At 40.9% G+C, this 26,894-nt stretch overlaps 1 protein-coding gene across 1 annotated transcript in view; it reads left to right on the top strand.

Annotated features, from left to right (window-relative positions):
* Positions 1–26,894, top strand: part of DNAH5 (dynein axonemal heavy chain 5) — a 242,913-nt gene that overhangs the window by 201,459 nt on the left and 14,560 nt on the right. The window contains 8 exon segments of the mRNA XM_017893302.1: positions 887–1,008; positions 2,792–2,941; positions 9,760–10,005; positions 12,130–12,349; positions 13,709–13,914; positions 14,539–14,742; positions 16,599–16,814; positions 22,561–22,773. Coding sequence (XP_017748791.1) covers positions 887–1,008; positions 2,792–2,941; positions 9,760–10,005; positions 12,130–12,349; positions 13,709–13,914; positions 14,539–14,742; positions 16,599–16,814; positions 22,561–22,773 — 1,577 coding nt within the window.

Below are 26,894 nucleotides of genomic sequence, written 5' to 3'. Positions count from 1 at the left end.
AAAAAAAAAAAAAAAAAAAAAAGAATAATGCATAGAGCATTTTTTCCTCGATATTCTTCAATAGATGTTATTTATTAAACAGTATATTTTATCCTAGAGAAGACTTCCTAACTCTTTTTTAAAGTATAATTGCTCACACATTCAGTTGTTCTGACATGGGCAACAAAAACATTTTTAAGGTGTCATTTTTCTTACATTACTGTCAGAGTTACGTGGGTTACATGAGCTTTGGTACATCATCAGCGAAAAGATAAGGGTCAGTACCAAATGGAAATGTTTGTTGTGATTAACTTAGGGTATAACCACAGACATAAGTGATACAGCATGGAACCCTTGGGGTGTGTTCAAGGTAGATGTAAGTAATATACTGATTTATAGAAGAGAATCCTTCAAACACATCTAGTACTACTAACTTTTCTAGATTAATTATCTATTGAATATTAGCTTGTGCTAACATTGGGCAATTCTTAATATTGGCAATTGTTGCTCATTTAGTGACCCTCTGCCATGTCCTCTATCCTGTTTTGTGTGCTTTACACAGATGCGTCATGATACAGGTTTAATTATTCTTATTTTACTTATTTGGAATTAGAGACCCAGACAAATGAAATGGTTTGTCTCAGACGTTGTCCAGGGAAGACTAGGATAGAATCACGCATCTACCTGGTTCCAAAGTTATATTACTGGTGATTAAGTGGGTTTTTCTAAAATTATCTATTGATTTATTAAATGTTGCATGTTTTTCACTGTGATTTATATATTTGTGCTTAAAAAAGTGAAAGTAGTGAGATAATTGAAATTAAAATAGTTTAATACAAATTTTACTAAATAGATTGTTCCACAGTGAAGGAAGGAAAATCTGATAATTTAATGTTTACTTTTAAAGGAGGTGCCTCATTAGACCTTAAAGCTTGTCCTCCAAAACCATCAAAATGGATCCTGGACATGACGTGGCTGAATTTGGTGGAACTTAGCAAACTTAGACAGTTTTCAGATGTCCTTGACCAGGTAACTGTGCTTTGAATTAACTTAAGCTAATGTCATGTTGAGCAGCTTTCTGATTTATCACTAGATATAATATTTGTGGAAGAGAGATAGTTCTTAATATTGCACTCTTAATATGGTATTACATGTACTTGACCTTCCTCGAAGCTCACCTACACTCTGATAAAGCATATTCCGCTCATCATTAACTGGTCTTGCAGGAAGAAATGTGCCCAGGAACTTTAACTGGTGTAATTCTGGGCCATATGTTAGTATCACCAATCGGAGGTCCAGAAGTAGAAAAACTGATAGATCTAATTAGATTAAATAATTAGACTTAAAAAGACGTTTCCTTCTTTCTAGAGGTTAAATGAAAAGACATAAGAATAGCCTGCCTCTAAATGCCAAATTTCCTTTCTTGCCTCTTGTTTCTCTCTCTCTTCTTCTTCTTCCCCTCCTGCCCTTCCCATTATTTGACTTAGTTAGGCACCTGAGTATGAATCTCATGCAAGCACTTGGCCTCTTATCTTTAGAAGTTATCATCCTTCTAGAATCAGCCAGCTCCTGATGAACTCTGCATGTGCTGGAATCATGGAAGTTGGGTATAGAGAATTAAATTGGGACGAGCCAAGAAACAGGTTCTTGAAAATCAGGTGACCATAGAGAAATGAGATTGGCAGCAGGGTGGCTTTATTCAGCTATAAGTTGAAGGCTTTTTTTTGGCCAGGAAATGTCTTAAAGTTGGTTCGTGACTTCCCCAGTTTAAATTGGCCAGTTGCTTATGTTCTGCTATACTTTTATGTTTTGGCTTATCACTGGTGATGTTTTTTATTACTACTGTGTACTTGGGGGTACAAACCATTCTTTTGAGTTATTCCCCTATAGAGTTACCCCAGCGACCTTGCCCAGACCATTGATATTGAAGTTGCTACCTTCTGGAGATGATATCTTATGCATGAAACCCCTCAATATTAAGTAGTCTTTCATGATTGAAAGAAGTTACTATTTTTATTCTTACATGGTACTTTCTAAATATGAACCTGGAATGATTTGCCTTTGATTATATCCCAAGAAAGACATTTGAACTCTTAATGAAAAGGAATATATCAGAGAATATAAGATGATATTTATCTGTAGACATTATTTGTTTGTTTGGTGTTTCTGATCTGCTTACTATGTAATTCCTACCTCTCTCTGGTGTTTTAAGCTGCAGAGGATAATGTACTATGTCCTTTTACTCTTTCCCAGTTGCCTAAGGGTAGCAGGTGTCTGATCATTCATTTGATGATATTAACTGGCATATTTCAAATTACTTTAGATTAATAGAGTATTGATCAGAAAGCTGTTCATTCAATAATAAACATGTATTAAATGTCTTCTTTTGTGTCAGGAGTGGTCCTGGGAAATGAGGAAATGTAAGTGAATGAGATTTGGTTCCTGACGTGAGAAGATTTTGTGGAGCAAATCAGACTTCGTTGAAATAATGAAAATGAGTTTCCATTGATTTTGTTGTATTCTTTACAAATTTGTTACCACAAAGGCAAAGAAGAAATTAAACATCCCAGGACTCTCCCTACTTTAAAATGTAGTTGTAGGCTGATGTTAATATAGACTGACTTTGGAGCAAATGACATTAGATTTTAGACAATCAAACTTTTTGGCACTATGATATAAAATAAAAAAATAACCAAGGAATATAATTTACACATATCTGGAGAGGTCAGAGGTTTGCGGAAACATATCTATGACCTGTTACTGAAAGATTGTTGGGTGGCATGACACATTTTTTATCCCATGATATTTTCAGATCTCGAGAAATGAGAAAATGTGGAAAATCTGGTTTGATAAGGAAAACCCAGAGGAGGAACCTCTTCCAAACGCCTATGGTAAATCTCTCGACTGCTTCCGACGTCTTCTTCTTATTAGATCCTGGTGTCCGGACAGAACCATTGCCCAGGTAAAAGTCCGTATTAAAGAGAAAATGAGATAATATTTTAAAGATATTTTCTTTTAAATTAAACAAATATTTAAAATGTGAATTCCAGTGAGAATTTTCTTGTAGGCTTCTGTGATTTTCTAGCAATATGTGTGAAAAATGGAAAAGTAAACCACAAATAAATGTATTGAGACATACGTTTGGGCTAAGTGATTTAGTAGCTTTTTCCGACCTGACTGCTACAATAGGAGTAAATGAGAAAACCATGATTCTAAGGTCGTCATATAGGTATAACATAAAGGTAATGCATTATTCTTTTATATCATTTTATATTCAATCAAAAATTATATGGCTGCTCCATTTTGCTGGTAGTAAAACAGTGTTTCTGAAAGCAGGAAGAATATAAAGGCATTAGGATGAAGAGACTGGGGGAAGGACAGTGTGCCCAAACCATAGTCGTTTCTCCAGAAGAATGTCACAGCTCTAGATGTCAGTAGGTTGTCTTACAACTGACTTTCACATGTGGTTTAAATGTGAATCCTGCCTCCAGATGATTCATCTGTTTAAAGACCTTTAATTTACTGGCTTAGTATCATGGGACTTTACCCAATATAAGGACTTGTGTCTTGCCTTTATGATGAAAAGTTTAACTCTGATACTCAGCCCAGGTTGACTCCTTAAGGGCTTTTCCAAATAAGCTGTGGAGTAGCAATAGCCTTGGGTTTATAATAGAATGTAAGATATATTCTCCTTCATTCTCCAGAGGGAGTGTTAAAAACTTATGGAGTAACTACCTCCAAGTGCACTTAGGTACTGTGGAATCGTGAAAACAACCAGATTCAATGATTTATTGAGAAAAGAAAAATGAGTTTCACAATTCGGGGCACTGAGATCACCATTCCTTTCAGTTTTTCTTCTCAGTTTCATTACTTTTATCCTGCCCAACTGAATTGTCAAATGGTTGCCTTACTTAAGGACAGTGTGGAAAGAAATGATTGAGTAGTCTCTTTCTTACCTTTTTCCAGAAATTCTATTTGGTTCAATGCTGAGATTTAAGTAACTGTTTTTTTGTAACTTTATCTTCATTCCAGCTTCTCTGATCCCTGGACTTACCACAGCCATGGCCTTGTACCTGTTCTCCTTACATTTCTTCTTCTGTACCCTAGTCCACCCAGCACATGCTAGAAGAAATGCAAAGATGGCGCCATTCATTGACTTTTCAAGTCCTGTGGTATCTTCCCGTGGCCCTTATAACACCCAAGTCCTAAACAAGGTTTAGAACGTCCATTGGATAAATGTTCTCTCCTCTCAAGTTCTTATTCTCCTTTTGGAATCCTTTTGTGATTTTCAACCTGACAACTTTCTGGGAAGTTTATTAGAAGGTCTGCAGTGTAGATACATTCAATCCCATTCCCCATAGGGAGCATCAGGCTATATGCATTTCTTATTCTCTGCATTTTGGCTGAGTGTGACTGTCCACATCTGGGCATGCCTGATTGCAAAAATGCTGCACTGTCGAAGTGTGTCTTCTGAGCGGTACACATTTGTGTCTTAAAAATCCTCAACAGGCCGGGCACGGTGGCTCACACCTGTAATCCCAGCACTTTGGGAGGGTGAGGCAGGTGGATCACGAGGTCAGGAGTTCAAGACCAGCCTGGCCAATATGGTGAAACCCTGTTTCTACTAAAAATACAGAAATTAGCCAGGCATGGTGTCAGCATGTGTAATTCCAGCTACTTGGGAGGCTATGGCAGGAGAATCGCTTGAACTCGGAAAGTGGAGGCTGCAGTGAGCCGAGATCGTGCCACTGCACCCAGCCTAGGTATCAGGGTGAGACTGCATCTCAAAAAACAAATACTCAACAAAGGGAGGTTGGCACAGGTGTGCAGGTTATTTGTTCATTTTCTCCCCATTCAAAGGCTGAATCTGTTGCATTGGTACCACATATTGGGATGAACAAGTTCTGCAGAGTTGTGTGAAGAGCAATGTATGAAAATGCAGCACTCCTCAGTGGGGTGTTGGCTGTCTTTAAAGGCTGGCAGGCTGTGCAGAAGTCTGGCTTGCCACACCTGAATTAACTCTTACATCAGTTATTATGGGTGTCCTCCTGTCCCTAGCCAGTGACTTGCTCTTTTCTGCTTCATGGTCTCTGCATATGTTTCTTCTGCATAGAATGCACAGGCTCTGACCCACTTAGCTGTCGTCTTTGCCTCGATAAATCCCATTCATTATCCAAGCAACAGCTTAAATGCTTCTTTCACAAGGGAGCCTTCTCTGATATATTTCTGCAAGATTAATCGGTTTCATACTTTCATGTCACCCTGCAAGTCATAAATCCTTCAAACTAGTTATTTTGCTATTACTTGCTCAATGTATGTCTCATCCTGGCATATAGGTGGGGGTCAAGCTTCATAAGGGCCGGACCATTTGTTCACTTCTCTAGTTTTTTTTTTTTTTTTTTTTTTTTTTTTTGAGACGGAGTCTCGCTCTGTCGCCCAGGCTGGAGTGCAGTGGCCGGATCTCAGCTCACTGCAAGCTCCGCCTCCCGGGTTTACGCCATTCTCCTGCCTCAGCCTCCGGAGTAGCTGGGACTACAGGCGCCCGCCACCTCGCCCGGCTAATTTTTTGTATTTTTTTAGTAGAGACGGGGTTTCACCGTGTTAGCCAGGATGGTCTCGATCTCCTGACCTCGTGTCTTAAAACACTTCTCTAGTCTTAAAACCTGTTGCCCTGCCTGGGACAGAGGAGAGGGTCATGGGCCAAGGTTTATATCTGTTGCATGAGGTGAATCATCTAATATGGTTTGTTAGTTTTTTCACTGCTATAAATAAATACCTGACACTGGGTAATTTATAAAGAAAAGAAGTTTAATTGGCTCATGGTTCTGCAGGTTGTACAGAAAGCATGGGGCTGGCATCTGCTCAGCTTCTGGTGAGGCTTCAGGAAACTTTCAATCATGGCAGAAGGTGCAGGAGGAGCTGGCGTGTCACATGGCGAGAGCCAGAGCAAGAGAGAGTGGGGAGATGCTGCACACTTTTAAACAACCAGATCTGGGAAGAACTCACTCACTATCATGAGTACAGCACCAAGCCATTATGTGGGACTCATCTCTATGAGCCAAACACCCCCCACCAGGCCCCACCTCCATCCCTGGGGATTACAGTTCAACATGAGATTTGAAGGGGGCAAACATTCAAATTATATTATTCCTCCCATGGCCCCTCAAATCTCATGTCCTTCTCACATTGCAAAATTCAATCATCTCTTCCTAATCATCCCCCAAAGTCTTGTTACAGCATCAAGTCCAAAGTCCTAAGTCTCTCTGAGACTCATCTCCTCCCACCTATGAGCCTGTAAAATCAAAACAAATTATTTACTCCCAAGATACAATGGTAGTAAGGCATATTACCATTCCAGGAGGGAGAAATTGGCCAAAAGAAATGACTAGTAGGCCCTATGCAAGTCTGAAACACAGCAGGGCGGTCCTTAAATCTTGAATCTCCAAAATAATTTCCTTTGACTCCATGTCCTGCATCCAGGGCACACTGGTGCAAGGGATGGGCTCCCAAGACTTTGGAAAGATGGGGAGACTGAGTGATGCCTGGAATTATTGTCCTACTGGCCCGGTGAGATAATGCAGGGTGTTGGGTTGAAGCTGAAGTAAAGAAGATGAAGAAATGTGCTCTTTCTAATGCACACATGTGTAGTTTCAGATCCATGCCTCCCGCAGTGGGGCCTTACCTGGGGTTGCTGAGCATCCTTGCATATTACATCTTTGCCCCATAGACTCATTACATCCCTTAGGCTTAGAGCCAGTTTGAACCATGACTGTGACCCTATTTAAGAATATCCCTTCCCAGGAACTGGAATTATGACCAAAGGTCCTTTCTCCAGTTATAAGTGAAGCAGCCTTCCCTGTTGTTATCTGTTCCAGAGGTTGGGAACCTAGGGCCTGCCAACAACATTAGGCCCACTGTCTGTTTATGTTCAGCTGGCTACTTAAGAATTATATTTTTAAATACCTGAAAAAAATCACCAGAAGACTAATATTTTGTGACAAGTGAAGACTGTATGACATTCACATTTCAGTGTCCCTAACATTTTATTGGAACATAGCTGTGCTTTTTATTTGTGTGCCTACGACTGCTTTTGTGCAACAGTGGCAGAGTTGAGTTGCAATAGAGATGATTTGGCCACCAAAGTCTAAAATATTTACCATCTGGCCCCTCGGTATTCTAGCATGTTAACTCATGGCTTGGATGGTAATACCTGAACTGGGTCAATGCTGAGTTATGGCAGAACTGGCCATGTTGAGACCCTTGCTACCCTGGGGTAGAAAGTGCTTGAATCTTGATGAGTTGCACTATAGAGATGCTGCAGTGATGGCAGTACATGTGGCTGAGAAACTGCTGCAACTGTGGAATGCCTCGGTGTCCAGCCTTTGAAGTCCTTCCTGATCACAGGACTCCCTGTTTCGGTGACTGTGACTGAATGTGTACATGGAGTAGACATTTGGGGAAGTCAAAGAACGTGGCAGTCAAACTTAACAAACACCTGCCAGAAGCTGTAGAAAAATATGTAGGCTTTTATATACAAGATAGAGATTTAGATATTGGATCTGCCCAACCTAGAAAAAGTATTGAGGGGCATGAAAATAAATAGCATCCCGTGCCTCAAGTTCAACTGGACTGAAATTCACCTCCTCAAAACCTCCCAGCCACTGAACTAATAAAGAGAAAGGTCGGAAGGTGTGAGCCTCTTTGTGGGTGAGGGGCCCAGGTGCTGTTTGGTCATTTCATTGCCAGTGGCCTAGTCCTGTCAAAGAGGGCCTGACCACCATTTCTTGTTCCTTTGGGAAACCAGGTAGAAGTCTTTCCCCAAAGCCATCTAGAAATAGTTGCCAAGGCAGGAAGTCCTGTGTATTCTACAAAGTTGGCATGCCTCTTAATCTGCCATTGGTATGGGGGAATGGACTTTATGAGGAGGATTATGACTTTAGAAGGAGAAGAGATCCACAGTAAAATGGCCCAGCTGTTTCTGAATTAGCTGGTCTGAGTTAGGGAATGTGAACGCTCCTCTTTTTGTGTTTTGCACTCTCAGAAGGAAGATGGACATTTCATGATGACCAAGTTTCAGACACCCTTTACCTGGCTATATTAATGATGAAGCTTGTGTGAGAAGTCTTCACACACCAGGTGGAATCAGAAAGTAGAACCAAGCCAGTCGTTCAACAGTCTAGACTCATGTGGCACCCATTTTACCTCTCTTACCAAGCTACGAGAGGACATAGTAAGCCAGGAGATTCCTCTGTGGTGGCCACTTCTCTTTCATTGTAACCCACAAAGAAGGCAAACACGAGTGGGAAACATCACACCAATTTGTAAGCTCAGATGCTTGGGGTACATTTTGAGGATGAATGGGGGATAGCAAGATATTGAAGATGAAGGATGAGCCCACATTACTGGCTAAAAATCAAATTCTGATGTTTTAAAGTCAAGGATGATGACTGAACCAGCTCTGGCTCCCCTTTGGTCCAGGTCTATCTGAAACCTGTCTGATTCAAGGGAAGCTCCATCTGAAGCTGTTTTGTGTTTCTATGGGAATTGGAGTCGGGAGGGTCACCTGCGTTGCCCTTGGGAGAGTTACAGGTCATGTTGCACCCACGCCTAAGTTATGTGAAAATGATTTTTGTGGAGAATGCTGCTGGGGAGAGAAACTTGGGTTTTATCCATCTAAGGTGGAAGAAGATCACACGAATAGGAGGAAAAAATGTTTTTGAGGGAATTTAATTATTTAGAAGGCAGAGAATATAGACTAAGGGGTCATATTCACAATATCGTTTGTTGAAAATAAATTATAACTCTTTCACCTCATTTGAAAAAGGAATTTGTTGTTACCAGAATTTGTTTCTATGGCTGTAATAAAGTTGACAAAATCTGTGATATTTTGAGTATGGATTTCATTCAAAACACAATTAATAGTAAAGGGATGAGCCAAATATGGGAAGGAACGACGACAATGATGAGGAGAGAGATTATGGATTAAATCTTCAAAAACTCATTCATTCATTCAACAAATATCCAATACATTTCATGCAAGTAGTCACTCAGTAATTATCTATTTGATCAGTACCCATTACATTGCAGGTATTGTGTTGCTTACTTTATTATTTACATGCATAAATATTTGCCTTAGAGCATCCTAAACAATAGTTTCCCAGTATTTTTATTTTCTGGTGTAGCAGGAAGCAACCAGTATATTGAAATGGGTTTCAGACCAGGAGTCATACAACTTTGGTTCTTTTTTTTTTTTTTTTTTTGAGACGGAGTCTCGCTCTGTCGCCCAGGCTGGAGTGCAGTGGCCGGATCTCAGCTCACTGCAAGCTCCGCGTCCCGGGTTCACGCCATTCTCCTGCCTCAGCCTCTGGAGTAGCTGGGACTACAGGCGCCCGCCACCTCGCCTGGCTAGATTTTGTATTTTTTTAGTAGAGACGGGGTTTCACCGTGTTAGCCAGGATGGTCTCGATCTCCTGACCTCATGATCCGCCCGTCTCGGCCTCCCAAAGTGCTGGGATTACAGGCTTGAGCCACCACGCCTGGCACAACTTTGGTTCTTTTGACTGTCTGATTTTGTACTGAGTAAGCAACACAGTCTTCCCACCTATAGAATGGAGATATAAACAAACAAATATGACAAAACAGTCTCTACCCTGTTTCCCTGACAGGGTTACTGTGGACATCATTGAGATCGTTACAAAAATGAATTTTGGAAACTATATTGCATTATCCACATGAAATAGTTGGAACGGCTTTTACTGACTTGTATGCTGTTTTTGGCAGGCCCGCAAGTACATCGTGGACTCCATGGGAGAAAAATATGCTGAAGGTGTTATTCTAGACTTGGAGAAGACGTGGGAGGAATCTGATCCACGGACGCCACTCATCTGCCTCCTGTCTATGGGCTCAGACCCCACAGATTCCATCATTGCCTTGGGGAAGAGATTAAAAATAGAAACCCGTTATGTGTCCATGGGGCAGGGCCAGGAGGTCCATGCTCGGAAGCTCTTGCAGCAGACCATGGCGAATGTAAGGCTGAGTGTCTACTTTTGTGCCATCCTGTTCATATTACAGATTATGGAATAGCAATGCAGAAGAAAAATATAAATCATTAGGAGTTTAAATTTATATGTGGCCTGCTGTTTACTAAACAGCATTTTTTTTTTTTTAATTTAAGCTAACATTAAAACTTTTGAGGCAATGTGGCAAATAAATCAACTACCCAGGGATAGCAAAGTGGATGGTATACTCAGTAAGTTGAAAACAAAACATTTAATGCAGAGAATGGCAATCCCAAAGAAATGGGATTCTGGGGGTGAAGATGGAACATCAGAGTTCTCACCTAAGAAGTTTAGATCACCTAGGTGTGATGCCTCATAACTGTAATCTCAGCACTTTGGGAGGCCGAGGCTAAGGATTGCTTGAGCCCAGGAGTTCAAGACCAGCCTGGGTAATATAGACCCCATCTTTACAAAAAAAATTAACTGGACGTGGTGGCATGTGCCTGTGGTCCCATCTCCGTTGGAAGCTGAGGTGGGAGGATCACTTGATCTGGGAAGGTAGAGGCTGCAGTCACTGCAGTCTAGCCTGGGTGACAGAATGAGACCCTTTCTCACAAACCAAAACAAAGCAAAATACAAAAGAAGGAATCTCAGGGCAGGGTTCATGTCTATGCTGGATAAAAGAGAGAAACTGAAGTCATTTTGTAGTTGCTGTGTTTTATATTGAATTTCCTTTTTGTTTTGAATTGTGAACGGTATCAATTGAAATTTTTGAAGGGTAAAAGGTTAGATAATTTATTCATCAGTACTGTAAATTTCTGAAGAAAATATAAGGGAAATGTGAAATCTCTAAATTATCAGTTTTACGTGTAACTGCTAAGACTTTAGATCTAATGCTTTTTTTTTTTGAAAGACAACTCATGCTGCTCTAGTCAATGATCTAAGATGGGTTATAGAAAAACACCTCAAGATTATGATCTGGATCTTGTAGATGATTTTAGCAAAAATATTTTATAGATTAGATATTGAGGAAATTGTTGTTACATGACCCCCAATTTTGCCTGAGTTGCATTACACAAAGATCTTCCTATACTTATGGTATAATTCAGGCAAAAGATATGGCTTATTATTTTCTAAAGCTCTTGTTCTTTTTAGTGTGGTCAGATTCCCAGGGAAGGTTCTTCCACATTCTAAAGGGTGTATGCTCTGTTGCCAGGATTCTGAGAACTAGTGGGAGGCAGGAAGTCGCAGGTCTCAAAATTCAGCAGGCAATCATTCTTCCACCTGATTTCAGTGTAGTACCTATTCCCTCAATGTGCTGGTATCCTCCAATCTAGACCCTGTTTTGCCTTCTGTAGAAAATCAACTTCTCATTTTTCATTAAGGCAGGCAGAATTTGGGGAGTTATGTGGTATATGTCAGGTTGCATCTCAGCTTTCTCTAAATGCTAGTTTAGGATTCAACTTTCTTGAACCTCTTTTAAATGTTAGTGATAATGCCTTCACTCTCTCTGTCACCGTCCTTAAGAGTTCATGCCTCTAAAAATTTTCTTCATTGTAGTTTTAATGGAATTTGGGGAGGGATCTGAGTTAAATGGATGTTTTCAATCAACCATCTTTACTTGGAAGTCCTTTTATGTTTAACTTTGATTATATTCATGATTGCAAACACATAGTATTGGTACAATTGCATACTAGTGTATACTGGAACAAATACATGGACTAAAAAAAAAAATAGCTTGTCTCAATTAAACATTTTTGTTTTCTGAGATTTGACCTAGATTAATTTAAAGTGGTTTCTGTAGGCCAAGCTGGAGTGCAGTGGCGTGATCTCGACCTTGGCTCACTGCAGGCTCTGCCTCCCGGGTTCACGCCATTCTCCTGCCTCAGCCTCCTGAGTAGCTGGGACTACAGGTGCCTGCCACCACGCCCGGCTAATTTTTTGTATTTTTAGTAGAGACGAGGTTTCACCGTGGTCTTGATCTCCTGACCTCGTGATCCGCCTGCCCTGGCCTCCCAAAGTGCTGGGATTACAAGTGTGAGCCACCATGCCCGGCTTAAATTGTAATTACTTAATTTCTAAAGAATGTCGTAATTTCAAATTTGGGTGAAACACAAAACCACTTAACTTCCATTTACTGCCGTTGACTTAGGGAGGATGGGCACTTCTGCAGAACTGCCATCTGGGACTTGATTTCATGGATGAGCTGATGGACATAATCATAGAAACTGAGCTTGTACATGATGCATTCCGCCTCTGGATGACCACCGAGGTTCATAAGCAGTTTCCCATTACACTCCTTCAGATGTCCATTAAATTTGCCAACGATCCTCCACAGGGCCTCCGGGCAGGACTGAAAAGAACATATGGTGGTGAGTCCAGAAATACTTCTGAGTCTATAGGAGTTTTCTGTACTTAAATTGTTTTCCTAAAAAAATTATAAGAGGATTAACTAGGATACAGTTATAGCAAATAGTACTACTGTTTAACCTGATGGGGAGGTGATGGTCCTCTTTTGTGAATATGCCCCGGCAGTGTTAACGAATCAGAGTTCATGATTCCCACCTTCTAGTTTCCTATTTTCCCAGTACTGCCCTATTTAAGCCTATGCTGTTCTCCAGCTAGACATAATTAACATCAAAAATGAACAATTTGGTCATTTATGGTCTCTGTGCTCCATACCTAAAGTAGTACAGTAGTCTCTTCCCAGAGGAGAGTCTGAATTACGGTGATGCCTGCCTGCCTTTCATTAGGGCCATATGTCAGAAGGTAGCTAAGTTAAAAATCCAGTGGCAGCAAACTCAGGCCCAAATGCCCCCATCATGACTGGGGCTGAGGTCACTCTCTTGGCCGCTGCCTCTTCTGCTTCATAGCTTTATGTATGGGATTTGTGGTCATGAAAAGAACATGGAACTTTCAGTCGGAAATCCTGATTCTGGCCCTTGCTGTTGACAATTACTTTGTTCTCTTGGGTGTGAGTCACTCAATCTGAGTTTCAATTTTCTCGGATATAAAATAGGGACAAGAGAATCTCTCCAGGAGAACTGAAATAAACTGTAACTAAAATCATGTATTTGATAACCATAATAAATATAATTATTGTATTTCAATCTGGAGAACCTGCAAAGAGACTTCCGGGGAGTTGCTAACAAGGCTGAAATTCCTGCCAATCTATAAGACAATGTGGGGATAAAATAGAGGTGGAAGGATAATGGCAGTAAAAGAAAATAAATAAATCTAATTATATGTACAATATAGTATATGCATATGTTTCAATCATTGTTATTTGGAGCATGTACTCAGGTACAAAGGGCTTCTCTATATACTCTCTTAATTAATATAAAATTAGTTAAAAGTATGTGCCCCAAGTATATGCTCAAAACAACAGTAATAATAATAGAGCAGTAGTTACAGTAATAGTGGCAGAATTTGTTTAACTGTCATTACCTTTCCATCTTGATTTTGCCCTCATATGATCTTGCTAGATTGGCAGGAACTTGACCCATGTTAGCAAGCTCCTCCTCTCCCCAAAGTCTCTTTGAAGATTTTTCAGAAAGAAATGGCCTCTGGACACCCAAAAGTTAAATTATATTGTCACATGAGTGTCATAAAATCATCCAAAGTAAGTGAATTTTAACATCAGGGACTTACAAAAATGATTACTTATAAAAGTAGTAGAAAATACAGACATTTGAGAGATGATACATTTTTCACCCAACTGACTACAACAGGTGTGAGCCAAGACCTGCTGGACGTGACCTCCGGGTCCCAGTGGAAGCCCATGTTGTACGCAGTGGCTTTCCTGCACTCCGCTGTCCAGGAGAGGCGCAAGTTCGGTGCCCTGGGGTGGAATATCCCCTATGAATTTAACCAGGCGGACTTTAATGCCACTGTGCAGTTCATCCAAAACCACTTGGATGACATGGATGTCAAAAAGGTACTGCTGTGCGTGCTGCGTCGTGCCCCTGGTGGCTGTGGGCTTGGGCCATCAAGCTCACAGGACCTCCTAGCTTTGGGGTAAATTATATAAGAGAATTTGCTGTGCTTGCAAAGTCATCTTGACATCATGGCAATTTGGGTCACACTTGCCTCTTGATTTCAGGAAATATTGGTCAAGTTTTGATTATTATTTTATGTCTCAAAAGTAAGCTGACATTCCAAAGACAGCCTCAAGGGGCCTGTTGTCAGGGGGTGTGGGTGGGGAAGCTTGTTCTTCAAAATCCTAAAAAATGAAAATGGGAGTCCAGATTAGTTTGAAGTGTGTGCTTTCTAAAGAACTGCCTCAATAAGCTCAAAAGCAAACACTATTTTCTATTTGTATTGAAGTATGAAAACATACAAATGCATCAAGAAAGGCTATTTCAAATCATGGACATGAGCATTGAGTAACTACTCTTCTTTACCTTTTTACTTTTCTTTCTACACTTCATCTTTGCAGTACTGAGGAAGAATGCCTGACTGAATGAATGATGTTGAAAGTGAATACATGGGTGTGACTTGGCAGGGAAATAATAATGCAACAGTAGTCAGTTCTACATAATTATTCTATCAATTGTCCCAGGGCGTCTCCTGGACCACCATCCGCTACATGATAGGAGAGATTCAATATGGGGGCAGAGTCACTGACGACTATGATAAGAGATTGTTGAACACATTTGCTAAGGTTTGGTTCAGCGAAAATATGTTTGGACTAGATTTCAATTTTTACCAAGGATACAATATTCCAAGATGCAGCACAGTGGATAACTATCTTCAATATATCCAGGTTTGTCAACTTCAGAATTTTATGCATAGAGCAAATATCTGTAGCCATTTGAGTTTTGGGTATTAATTATACTGTCTATGTTGCTTTTACCATAAATTTTAATGGTGATATATACTAATGCTTTTGCTGTGAAGGCTTTCTTTGTATTTTTATACTCAACGGATGATTAAAATATTTATGTTTGTTCTGAGTGTGTGTTTTGTGTGAATCGTGTTTCCATACCCCTCTTTTTTAATGCCCTAGGGAGGAATTTTCTTTGAGGAAGATGATAGATTAGGGAGATTTAGAACTAGGAGACCTACACAAATCACCTGGAGTTCTCTGTCTGTGAAACTTCGGCTGCCACAGCAGTAGGGCAAAGGCAGCTTCTCGACCCAATTTGTCTGTTTTCCAATCCATTTGACTAATCCCATGACATCTGCTCCTTAATCCTGGCCTAATGGACAGGCTTAAGGATACGTCCAGGAAGCTGCTTTGTGTAAGAGCTTCCTCCAAGACAGAGCTTCTCAACCTTGGCACTATTGACATTCAGGGTTGGATCATTCTGTCGTAGGGGCCTGGCCTGTGCTGTTTAGCAGCATCCCTGGCCTCTGTCCACGGGATGCCAATAACAACCGCCTAACCAGTTGCAAGAACCAAAAATGCCTCCTGAAATTGCCAAATGTACCCTGGAGGGCAAAATTGTCCCTGGTTGAGAAGCACTGATGTAAGAAGGAATAGGTAGATTTCTACAGGCAGTTTGGGAATACGTAGGGAAAAAATTCTGATTTTTAAGGTGACTGCGTCCTCTTTCTCTATACCTAAAATTCATTATATCATTATTTAGTCATCTCTTTGGTCTCTAAGATTTATCTCAGAGTAAACAAACTAAAACATAACAGCCCCAGAGAGCTAAATTTATCAGTATATTTACATGTTTTTTGATATATAAATGTAATGAGTTTATCATATATTACCACCTCTGCACTTTTATTAATTCAAATCAGCAGATATATCTGTCTTACTGTACTTCATGTATCTTTAAATCATCAGCACTGAATAGGAAAAGTGGCCATGAAGGTATAAATTTAGGGGTGCCTGTACATATATTTTTTATATACACCCCATCTCACAGTGCATTTGAGGTAGCTCATAAGAAGACATTATGCAAGAGGGAATAAAATGAGGGAGAGGAAGGGAGGGAAATATGAGTATGACAATAATTAAGTTAAGGATAAGATTCAGACATAGAAACATGCGTCAGATTGTCAGTAAATTGCCCTTTTCTTCAAACAGTTGGGGGGTCTTTTTGCCTGCTTCTCCTGCTTCTGCCTGTGTCCCACACATCTCTGTCTCTGTTTTTTCTCTCTGACTGTTGCTTTCTCAGTTTATCTCTTTTCCTAGTCTCTGTCTTTTTCCTTGGGAGAGTACAAGTCCCACCTGCTGCCTTTATTTGGACCATGATTACTAAAGCTGTCATTTCCTGGTTTCTTCTCAACATAATAACCATTAGCTATACAACATTGATTTGGACAACTGGTTTGAATTCAATTAGACTGTCAGAAAGCAAAACACGAATCCACAATTCCCTTTCTATCTCGCATGTCGTATAACAAGACAGTCTCTCTCTGATTCAATTTTATTGAGGTGCAGATTGTAAAGAGCCGTGAGCCTAGTGTCTGTTTCTCAATGTTAATTGGTTTTTAAAGGAAACTTTTGATTATTTTCTGGGGAAATTATTGAGGTTTGTAACTTGACACCAGTGAGACTTAGGTCAATGCATATCCTCATAAAAGCATTTTTGTTTCCCAAGATAGTGAAATTTAGACAGTGCTTATGTTGGCAGTCTGTACTTATCTGAGGTGTTTGTTGTTCAGAGTTTGCCTGCCTACAACAGCCCTGAGGTGTTTGGGCTGCACCCCAATGCTGACATCACCTATCAGAGCAAGCTGGCCAAGGACGTGCTGGACACCATCCTAGGCATCCAACCCAAGGACAGCTCTGGTGGAGGGGATGAGACCCGGGAAGCGGTGGTGGCCCGGCTGGCTGATGATATGCTCGAGAAGCTGCCCCCAGACTATGTCCCCTTCGAAGTGAGTTGATGAAATTCTAACACGATGTCAGCTGGGGTTGGATAGCTTTGGTTGGGAGAGTGAGGAAGAAGAAAGGAGGGCAAAAAATAATTTTCCTGAAATTAAAAAACATTCTTTTAAAAACCAGCTTCTTAAAGAACCAGATAAAGAAGTTTTTGCATCTGTGAATGTGATGTAATCTTTTCAATATATAAACCATAAGGAAACCTGTTGAGAATGCTAATAGTTATAATTGATTTACAAGTGTGTACTGACGGGTTAGGACTGCTTTTCTGATCCTTCCCTGAGGTACTTTACATTGCATTTGTTCAAAAGAAAGCGAAGTATTATTAAGACACCTGATTATTAAAAAATACATTTTATGTAGTTTAATGTACACCTTAAAACTCAGGCCTTCTTTATTTCAGAGAGTCTACATTTATATCATGACTTCTGCAGCTTCTTCACCTCACAAGTTTTGGAAATTGATATTTTTAGTATATAAGCAGTTTCTAAGCAAATTTATGATGACAAAAGTTAATTTTTTGACATCTTTTTACATTGAATTAATGTTTTTAAATTTTTTCATGAATTATTGGGGTATAGGTGGTATTTGGGTACATGAGTACATTCTTTAGTGGTGATTTGTGAGATATTGGTGCACCCATCACCTTAGCAGTATACAATGCACCATATTTGTAATCTTTTATTCCTCGCCCCCCTCCCATTCTTCCCCCCACGTCCCCAAAGTCCATTATATCATTCTTATGCCTTTGTGTCCTCATAGCTTAGCTCCCACTTATCAGTGAGAACACGTGATGTTTGGTTTCCCATTCCTGAGTTACTTCACTTAAGATAATAGTCCTCAATCTCATCCAGATCGCTGCAAATGCTGTTAATTCATTCCTTTTAATGGCTGAGTAGTATTCCATCATACACACACACACACACACACACACACACACACACACACACACGTGGTATATATACATACTGCAATTTCTTTATACATTCATTGATTGATGGGCATTTGGGTTAGTTCCATGATTTTGCAATTGTGAATTGTGCTGCTATAAACATGCATGTGCAAGTATCTTTTTTGTAGAATGACTTCTTTTCCTCTGGGTAGATACCCAGTAGTGGGATTGCTTGATCAAATGGTAGTTTTACTTTTTAAAGGAATCTTCACAGTTTTCCATAGTGGCTGTATTAGTTTACATTCCCACCAGTGGTGTAGAAGTGTTCCTTGATCACTGCATCCATGCCAACATCTACTGTTTTTTGATTTTTTAATTATAACCATTCTTGCAGGAGTAAGGTGTTACCGCATTGTGGTTTTGATTTGCATTTCCCTGATCATTAGTGATGTTGAGCATTTTTTTCATATGTTTGTTGGCCACTTGTATATCTTCTTTTGAGAATTGTCTATTCATATCCTTAGCCCATTTTTAGATGTGATTGTTTGTTTTTCTCTTACTGATTTGTTTGAATTCTTTGTGATTCTGGATATTAGTTCTTTGTCAGATGTATAGATTGTGAAGATTTTTCTCCCACTCTGTGGGTTGTTTGCTCACTCTACTGACTGTTCCTTTCACCATGCAAAAGCTCTTTAGTTCAATTAGGTCCCAACTATATATCTTTGTTGTTATTGCATTTGCTTTTGAGTTCCTGGTCATGAAATCCTTGCCTAAGCTAATGTCTAGAAGGGTTTTTCCAATGTTATTGTCTGGAATTTTTATAGTTTCAGGTCTTAGATTTAAGTCCTTAATCCATCTTGAGTTGATTTTTATATAAGGTGAGAGATGAGGGTCCAGTTTTATTCTTATATATGTGGCTAACCAATTATTCCATCACCATTTTTAAAAAAGTGTGTCCTTTCCCCACTTTTTGTTTGCTTTGTCAACGATCAGTTGGCTGTAAGTATTTGGGTTTATTTCTGGGTTCTCTGTTCTATTCAATTGGTCTATGTGCCTACTTTTATACCAGTACCATGTTGTTTTGGAGACTATGGCCTTATAGTATAGTTTGAAATCAGGTAGTATGATGCCTCCTGATTTGTTCTTTGTGCTTAGTCTTGCTTTGGCTATGCAGGCTCTTTTTTGGTTCCATATGAATTTTAGAATTGTTGTTTCTCATTCTTTGAAGAATGATGGTGGTATTTTGACGGGGATTGAATTGAATTTGTAGATTGCTTTTGGCAGCGTGGTCATTTTCACAGTATTGATTCTACCCATCCATGAGCACGGGATGTATTTCCATTTGTTTGTGTTGTCTGTGATTTCTTTCAGCAGTGTTTTGTAGTTTTCCTTGTAGAGGTCTTTTGACTTCTTGGTTAGGTATATTCCTAAGTATTCTATTTTTTTGCCGCTATTGTAAAAGGGGTTGCATTCTTGATTTGATTCTCCACTTGGTCACTGTTGGTAGAGAAGAGCTACTGATTTGTGTACATTAATCTTGTATCCAGAAACTTTGTTGAATTCTTTTATCAGTTCCAGGAGCTTTCTGGGGGAGTCTTTAGGGTTTTCAAGGTAAATGATCATATCGTCAGCAAGCAGCGACAGTTTGACTTCCTCTTTACTGATTTGAATGCCCTTTATTTCTTTCTCTTGACTAATTGCTCTGGCTAGGACTTCCAGTACTATGTTCAAGAGGAGTAGTGAGAGTGGGCATCCTTGTCTTGTTCTGGTTCTCAGAGGAAATGCTTTCAACTTTTCCCCATTCAATATTATGTTGGTTGTGGGTTTGTCATAGATGGCTTTTATTACATTGAGGTATGTCCCTTGTATGCTGATTTTTTGAGAGCTTTAATCATAGAGAGATGCTGGATTTCATTGAGTGCTTTTTCTGCATCTATTGGGATGATCATGTGATTTTTGTTTTTAATTCTGCTAATTTATTGACTTGTGTATGTTAAACCATTCCTGCATCCCTGGTATGAAAGCCACTTGATCATGGTGGATTATCTTTTTGATATGTTGTTGGATTCAGTTAGCTGGTATTTTGTTAAGGGTTTTGGCATCTATGTTCATCAAGGGTATCAGTCTGTAGTTTTCTTTTTTGGGTATGTCCTTTACTGATTTTGGTATTAGGGTGATACAAGCTTCATAGAATGAATTAGGGAGGGTTTCTTCTTTCTCTGTCTTGTAGAATAGTGTCAAAAGGATTGGTACCAATTCTTTGAATATCTAGTAGAATTCTACTATGAATCCTTCTGGTCTTGGACTTTTTTATGTTGGTAATTTTTAAATTACCGTTTCAATCTCACTGCCTGTTATTGGTCTGTTCAGGGTTATCTAATTCTTCCTGATGAAAGCTAGAAGGGCTGTATTTTTCCAGGAATTTATCCATCTCTTCTGATTTTTCTGGTTTATGTGTGTAGTAAACCAGAAAACCTGGTTTAGGTGTTCATAGTAGCCTTGAATGATCTCTTGTATTTCAGTGGTGTCAGTTGCAATATTGACTGTTTTGTTTCTCAGTGGGGTTATTTGGATTTTCTCTCTTCTTTTCTCGGTGAATCTTGCTAATAGTCTATCAATTTTATTTATCTTTTCAAATAACCAGCTTTGTGTTTCATTTACCTTTTGTATTGCTTTGTTTTGTTTCAATTTCATTTAGTTCTGCTCTGATCTTGGTTATTTCCTTTCTTCTGCTGGGTTTGAGTTTGCTTTCTTCTTGTTTCTCTAGTTCCTTGAGGTATGACATTAGAATGTCAATTTTTATCATATTACCAGAGTTGGTTTTCTGGTTCCTTCTCATTTGGGTAGTCTCTGTCAGAGGGAGGGTCTTAGGCTGAAGGCTGTTGTTCAGATTCTTTCGTCCCACAGGGAGTTCCCTTGATGTAGTACTCTCCCCCTTTTCTATGGGTGTGGCTTCCTTTGAGCCAAGCTGCAGTGAATGTTGTCTCTCTTCTGGATCTAGCCACCCAGCAAGGCTCTGGGCCGGTACTGGGGGTTGTCTGCCCAGAGTCTTGTGATGTGAACATTGTCTGTGGGTCTCACAGCTGTGGATAGCAACATTTGCTCTGGTGGAGTTGGCGGTGGAGTACAATGGACTCCGTGAGGGTTCTTAGCTTTGGTGGTTTAATGCTCTGTTTTTGAGTTGCTTGACCTCCTGCCAGGAGGTGGTGCTTTCCAGAGAGCATGAGCTGTGGTAGTATGAAGAGAAACCGGCAATGGCCGGGGCCCTAGAACTCCCAAGATTATATGCCCTTTGTCTGCCGCTACCAGGGTGGGTAGGGAAGGACCACCAGGTGGGGGCAAGGCTAGGTGTGTCTAAGCTCAGCCTCTCATTGGGCTTGTCTTGCTGTGGCTCCTTTAGTTTCTTCAGTGGGGGTGTGTGTTCAAGAGAGGAGGCTCTCCCTTTCCCACTTCTGCAGTTGGGGCACTCACAGTATTTGGGGTGTCTCCTGGGTCCTGCAGGAGCAGTCTGCCTCCTTCACAGAGTCTGTGGGTCCTCTTGGGATTGCTGCTTTGTTCTTGCAGTCAATCCGGAGCTAATGTTCACAATGCAAGCCTCTGAACACTGCTCTGTCCGTCTGCGTCAGAGCTGCAATCTAGTCTTGCCTCTGTCCTCCAATTGTTTTCTTTTTTGACATCTTAATGAGTATTGTGGAAAGAGTTACCCTGATAGTACTTTTTTAAATCTTCAATTATCCTTTGAGTTACAAACAATTCAATTACATATGCACTCACAAAAATTTTAAAAAATATTTACAAAACAAATAAAATAAAAAAATAAAAATATTTGATTAAACCAAGAGAAGAGGTAGCTGATTTTCCATATAGTTTTAAGAGATAACCTGGACAATCAGTTGGTTCTTCTAGCACAGAACCACCCTATTTCTTTGTATTTTTCCCTTTTGTACCTCATTTCAAGAGGAATCCTGTAGCATTTTGTGTCTTCTGTACCCCCACTGTTTTCTACTAAGCAGGCTACTAATTTTGGCTGCTAATACTACAGACTGAACTTAAGGACCTTTAGTTAAGGGGATAATGTCCCTGGAATAACCTCTGATCACTTGCTTGGAGAAAAATCAATACTGTTGTCAGCTTTCATAAGCACTCTTCATTATAGGATCAGGAAAGGCGTCATTCATGTCTAACAGGGGTTGAAATATTTAGGAAGCAATAAAAATGTCTAAAAATAGAATGATAACTACATAAATAAACATGGTAAGTAGCAGGAGTTAGAAGAGTCTCCGTCCTTTTGCTGAATTTGTCAATGCTACCTTAAGTTATAGCAACTCGGCCTAGCACAATATCTGATACATAGAAGACTCTCGATAAATACTTGTAGGATGATAATGAATAGATGTGGGGTGGACAGATGCTTTGATGAAAAAAACAGGAAGCTCTTAAAAGAGAATTCTAGTTTCTTGAGACAGCCAGCAGAATGGCTGTGTGTATGTACATGTGTCTGCTTGTGTGTGTCCACATGTGGGTTTGAAAGAGCTCAGATTGGCAGAAAGGGAGTTTCCCAATGAGTGCATTTGCTCTTTAGAAGACTACATGGTTGTGGTCATGCAATTTACATTCTTCTGTGAATTCCTGGCTGCCTGTTCCTTCCCACATGGCATGAAAATTCAGGCTGGTCATCTAACAGATACTTTTTTTCTGTTCTCTTTTTTCTTTTTGCCATGCAATCAAATAGAAACTTATTATTTATGGAATAGTAAGAATTTGGACCTGTTCAGAGGCCCCAGGGCACAAGGTCTGTAAAATCCTTAGTAGCTAATTGTTAACATGTGCTTTGAATGTCTCCATGGCAGGTAAAAGAGAGGCTGCAGAAGATGGGGCCATTCCAGCCTATGAACATTTTCCTCAGGCAGGAAATAGACAGGATGCAAAGGGTACTCAGCCTTGTCCGCAGCACCCTCACTGAGCTGAAACTTGCTATTGATGGCACCATCATCATGAGTGAAAATCTGCGAGATGCGTTGGATTGCATGTTTGATGCTAGAATCCCTGCTTGGTGGAAAAAAGTATGTATAAGCCTGCTGTTATTCTGCCTGTTCACCTATTGTTGTGAAGAGTTGTAATTGGCAAGTGGAAAGCATCGAAGGACAATTTACTCAACATAGCTCTTTTGCATAGGGACTAAGCCCCTCACAACCCTGTATTTTTAGACCATAGGTAGGGAAGGAAGTTTTTTTTTTTTTAGCAAATCCCACGGATCAGGTTCTCTGCTAGGACATTTTACATGCATTATTTTACTTAATTTTTGTATTTTATTGCTCTTATTTTACAGATGAGAAACTCAAGGTTTGGACAGGTTAAGTCTTTTCTCAGATTACACATCTAAGTAGCCAAAGAATCAGAATTTGAACCCAAGCCCCTGGACTCCAAAGCCCGTGATGTTGGTTTCATAGAAGAAAACTTGCCCCCTACCCTCACCCTCACATCAAAAGTCACACCAAAAAGAAAAAAAAAAAGTTTCCGCCATATGCTGTTGAAAGGGGAGGAGTTCCCTTATCCCCCTCGCAGGGCATGTGACGGGGTGTGGCTCGGTTTTCCGTGCTCTGCTGCTCAAATCCCTGGTGGGAGCATGCAGCGGGGCAGGTCGTGGGGACTGTTTTGGCGCCTGAACCCCATGGCAGCGTCTAGGGTTGAGTGTTTACAGCTCCCCAACGGGCGTGTGTTACAGTGCGCTCTTTCAGTTTTGCCATCTGCAGGTGGCTCACGTTAATCAGCTCAGTTAGACCCTCTTCCTTATCGCAAGGACAGAGGGCTTTCTGTATCTTGGGTTCTTTCCCTAGTGTACTGGAAAAATTGGCTCATATGTGGGCTTAGAGGTTGGGTGCAAGGTTTTATTGAGTGGTGGACGTTGCTCTCAGCAAGGTGGAGGGGGAGCCAGAAGGGGAATGGAGTGGGAAGGTGGTCTTCCTCTGGAGTTGGGCCACCCAGTGACTGCACTCTTCTCTGACTGTGCCTGAGCAAATTCCACGTCATCCCACTGTCAGTGGTGTTTGTTGGTCTTGCCAGTATCTGCTGGTGTCTGTCGGTGTGCTCCTCTGCGCTTCTGCTCCTCTCGACGTCCAGCCACTTGTGTGTGTGCCCACTATGGTCTCTTGGGTTTATATGAGCACAGGATGGGGGGCATAGTGGGCCAGAGTGGTCTTGGAAAATGCAACATTTGGGCATGAAAACAAGAGTGCCTGTACTCACTTAGGTCTGTAGGCACAAGCCTGAGGGTGGAACCTTCGCCAGGGACCCTGGCCTTCTCTACCTAGCACTTCCCTGCCCCCCTCCAGTATCACTATATCTGTAAATATAGTGTGTAGTATGTATATATCAAACTCAGCAGATAAGAATTTAACAGCATGCTCACTGGTTACTTGTTAGTAATTGTGCTAAAGACAGATACAGTTTTAAGGAATAATTTTTCACTTGGAAAAGTAAAATGAGTTCCTGAGTGTCTTTGTAAGTGGGAAAATAAGTGTATTTTAGTAGAGGACATTTGAAGGGATGGAGCCTAAATGGTATTCTTCTTTTTGTTCTGTATTTGTGTGTGTGTGTGTGTGTGTGTGTGTGCATGCACGCACGCGCGATGTGTATGCATATGCACACCCATGTTATGGGGAGATTTAAGTGAAGTTGCTAAGATTAATTATGGTGGAAAAATACATAGGAAAAGAGTAGGAGGTGGTGTCTTCTATAACCTATTTCTTGGGAAAATCTGGATCTGCCCCATGGCTTCCTTTCCATCTGACTCCTGCCATTGTCTGGGGGCCTCCACACCCACAGCGTGAACCCAAGTAGGGGTGGCCTGACAGGTCACTCCCAATGTCCCTGCTCCCTAGATCTTCACTCCTACTCTGCTTCCTCATTCACTTGCCCTGCCACACCTAAAGGTTGGAAGGAGGGGGAAACTAGGACAGAAATGCAGGCATGGGAAGGTGACAGAATTCACCCCTTTGAGATGTCAAGTTATGATTGTGAATGAAACCAGCCTTCACCAGTGTGCATCGCCTCCAGCTGGCTTCAGCTGCCAGGAGTAGGCCTGGGAAGGCGGATACTTGAGGAGCTTCCGTGTTGTACACCCACCTGGAGAGTGCAGTGGCAGGTGTGCTGGGATTTTTTGGCTGCCATAACAAAGTACCACCGACGGGGTGGCTTAAGCCACAGAAATTTGTTTTCTTGCAATTCTGGAGGTGGCAAGTCCAAAATAGAACTGTTGACCAGCCATGCTCCCTTTCGAGTGTCTAGGGGAGTATCCTTCTTTGCTTCATTCTACCTTCTGGTGGCCCCAGGAGCTCCTTGACTTGTGGCAAAGTCCTAGTCCAATCTCTCTCTTTGTCTTCATATGACTTTCTTTGCCCTGAGTGCATTCACAACATCTTCCCTCTCTGCATATCTGTCTCTGTGTCCAAATTTCCCCTTTTCAGAAGGACAGCAACATATTGGAGTAGGGTCACCCTTATGCCCTCATTTTCACTTGATTTCCTCTGTAAAGACCCTGTTCCCAAAAAAGATCATATTGTTAGGTGCTGGGGGTTAGGACTTCAACGTATAGTTTGGGCGGGGACACAATTCAACCCATGGTGGGAGAGGTAGCTAGGTCGTGGAAGCCATTCTCAATGGGGAGATTATAATGACAGCAGGTGAAGACGAGAGGTGAGGAGATGGGACAAAAACTGTTAAAGACTTATTTTAAAATTTATTTTACTTGACAAAAATTATATACATTAATGGTGTGCTACATGTTGTTTTGAAAGATGTGTATCCTGTAGAATGGCTAAGCTGGGCTAATTAACATAGGCATTACCTCACATACTTAATTAAATTTTCTTGTGGTTCAGACCTAAAGGCACTCTCAGCAATTTTCAAGAATACAGTCCATTGTAGCCGGGTGCAGTGGCTCACACCTGGAATCCCAGCACTTTGGGAGGCCAAGGTGGGCGGATCACGAGGTCAGGAGATTGAGACCATCCTGGCTAACATGGTGAAACTCTGTCTCTACTAAAAAAATACAAAAAATTAACTGGGTGTGGCAGCATGCACCTGTAGTCCCAGCTACTCAGGAGGCTGAGGCAGGAGAATGGCATGAACCCAGGAGACAGAGCTTGCAGTGAGTGGAGATCATGCCACTGCACTCCAGCCTGGGTGACAGAGTGAGACTCCGTCTCAAAAAAAAAAAAAAAAGAAAAAGAAAAAATAAGGTCTATTGCTATAAACTATAGTCACCTTATTGTAAAATAGATCTTTTGAACGTACTTCTCCTATCTAACTGAAATTTTATACCCTTTGATCAACAACTTCCTATTCCCTTCCTCATCACCCCACCCTCTAGTCTCTGGTAACCACCATTCTACTCTCCATTTTTATGAGTTCAACTCTTTCAGGCTCCACATGTAAGTGAGATGATGCAGTATTTGCCTTTCTGTGCCTGGCTTATTTCACCTAGCCTAATGGAGATGGGACAAAATGTATGGATGAGGTGAAAATCATGGAACCAAAGAATCAGATACTATGCTTAGGTCAAAGGACTGTCCTTGAATAAGTGAACTGGAAGTGGAGGTTATGGTTGAAGAATGGAATGTGGAGTGGGAATGGTGCATGTTGGATTTCTTAAGGCAGCTAAATAGCTAGCTCTTTTCTCCTTCTGAATTCCAAAGCAATTAAATGGCAGAAAAGGAGTAGTGCAGATTAGGGAACATTTATTGATGAAGCTAATATTGAACAATGTGGCTTCTATCTGCTGGAAGGTGAGTTGTGGGGTTTCAAAACCAGAATTCGGAATTAGACAGACTTACCCACCAGCAGCACTACGCTAGACAGTTTCCTCTACAGAGACTTCCCTGTGAAGCTAGAGTGTGCAGGAGCAGAAGAGAGTGTGGGAGAGAAGAGAGTGTGGGAGCAGAAGAGAGTGTGGGAGCAGAAGAGAGTGTGGGAGCAGAAGAGAGTGTGGGAGAGAAGAGAGTGTGGGAGCAGAAGAAGAGTGTGGGAGCAGAAGAGAGTGTGGGAGAGAAGAGAGTGGGAGAGAAGAGAGTGTGGGAGAGAAGAGAGTGTGGGAGCAGAAGAGAGTGTGGGAGCAGAAGAGAGTGTGGGAGAGAAGAGAGTGTGGGAGAGAAGAGAGTGTGGGAGCAGAAGAGAGTGTGGGAGC

Source organism: Rhinopithecus bieti, unplaced genomic scaffold (genome assembly GCF_001698545.2).
Source record: "Rhinopithecus bieti isolate Rb0 unplaced genomic scaffold, ASM169854v2 scaffold_22165, whole genome shotgun sequence".
NCBI classification, from domain to species: Eukaryota; Metazoa; Chordata; class Mammalia; order Primates; family Cercopithecidae; genus Rhinopithecus; species Rhinopithecus bieti.
Note: the sequence above shows the minus strand (reverse complement) of the source record. Positions and strands in the feature narration are given on the sequence as shown.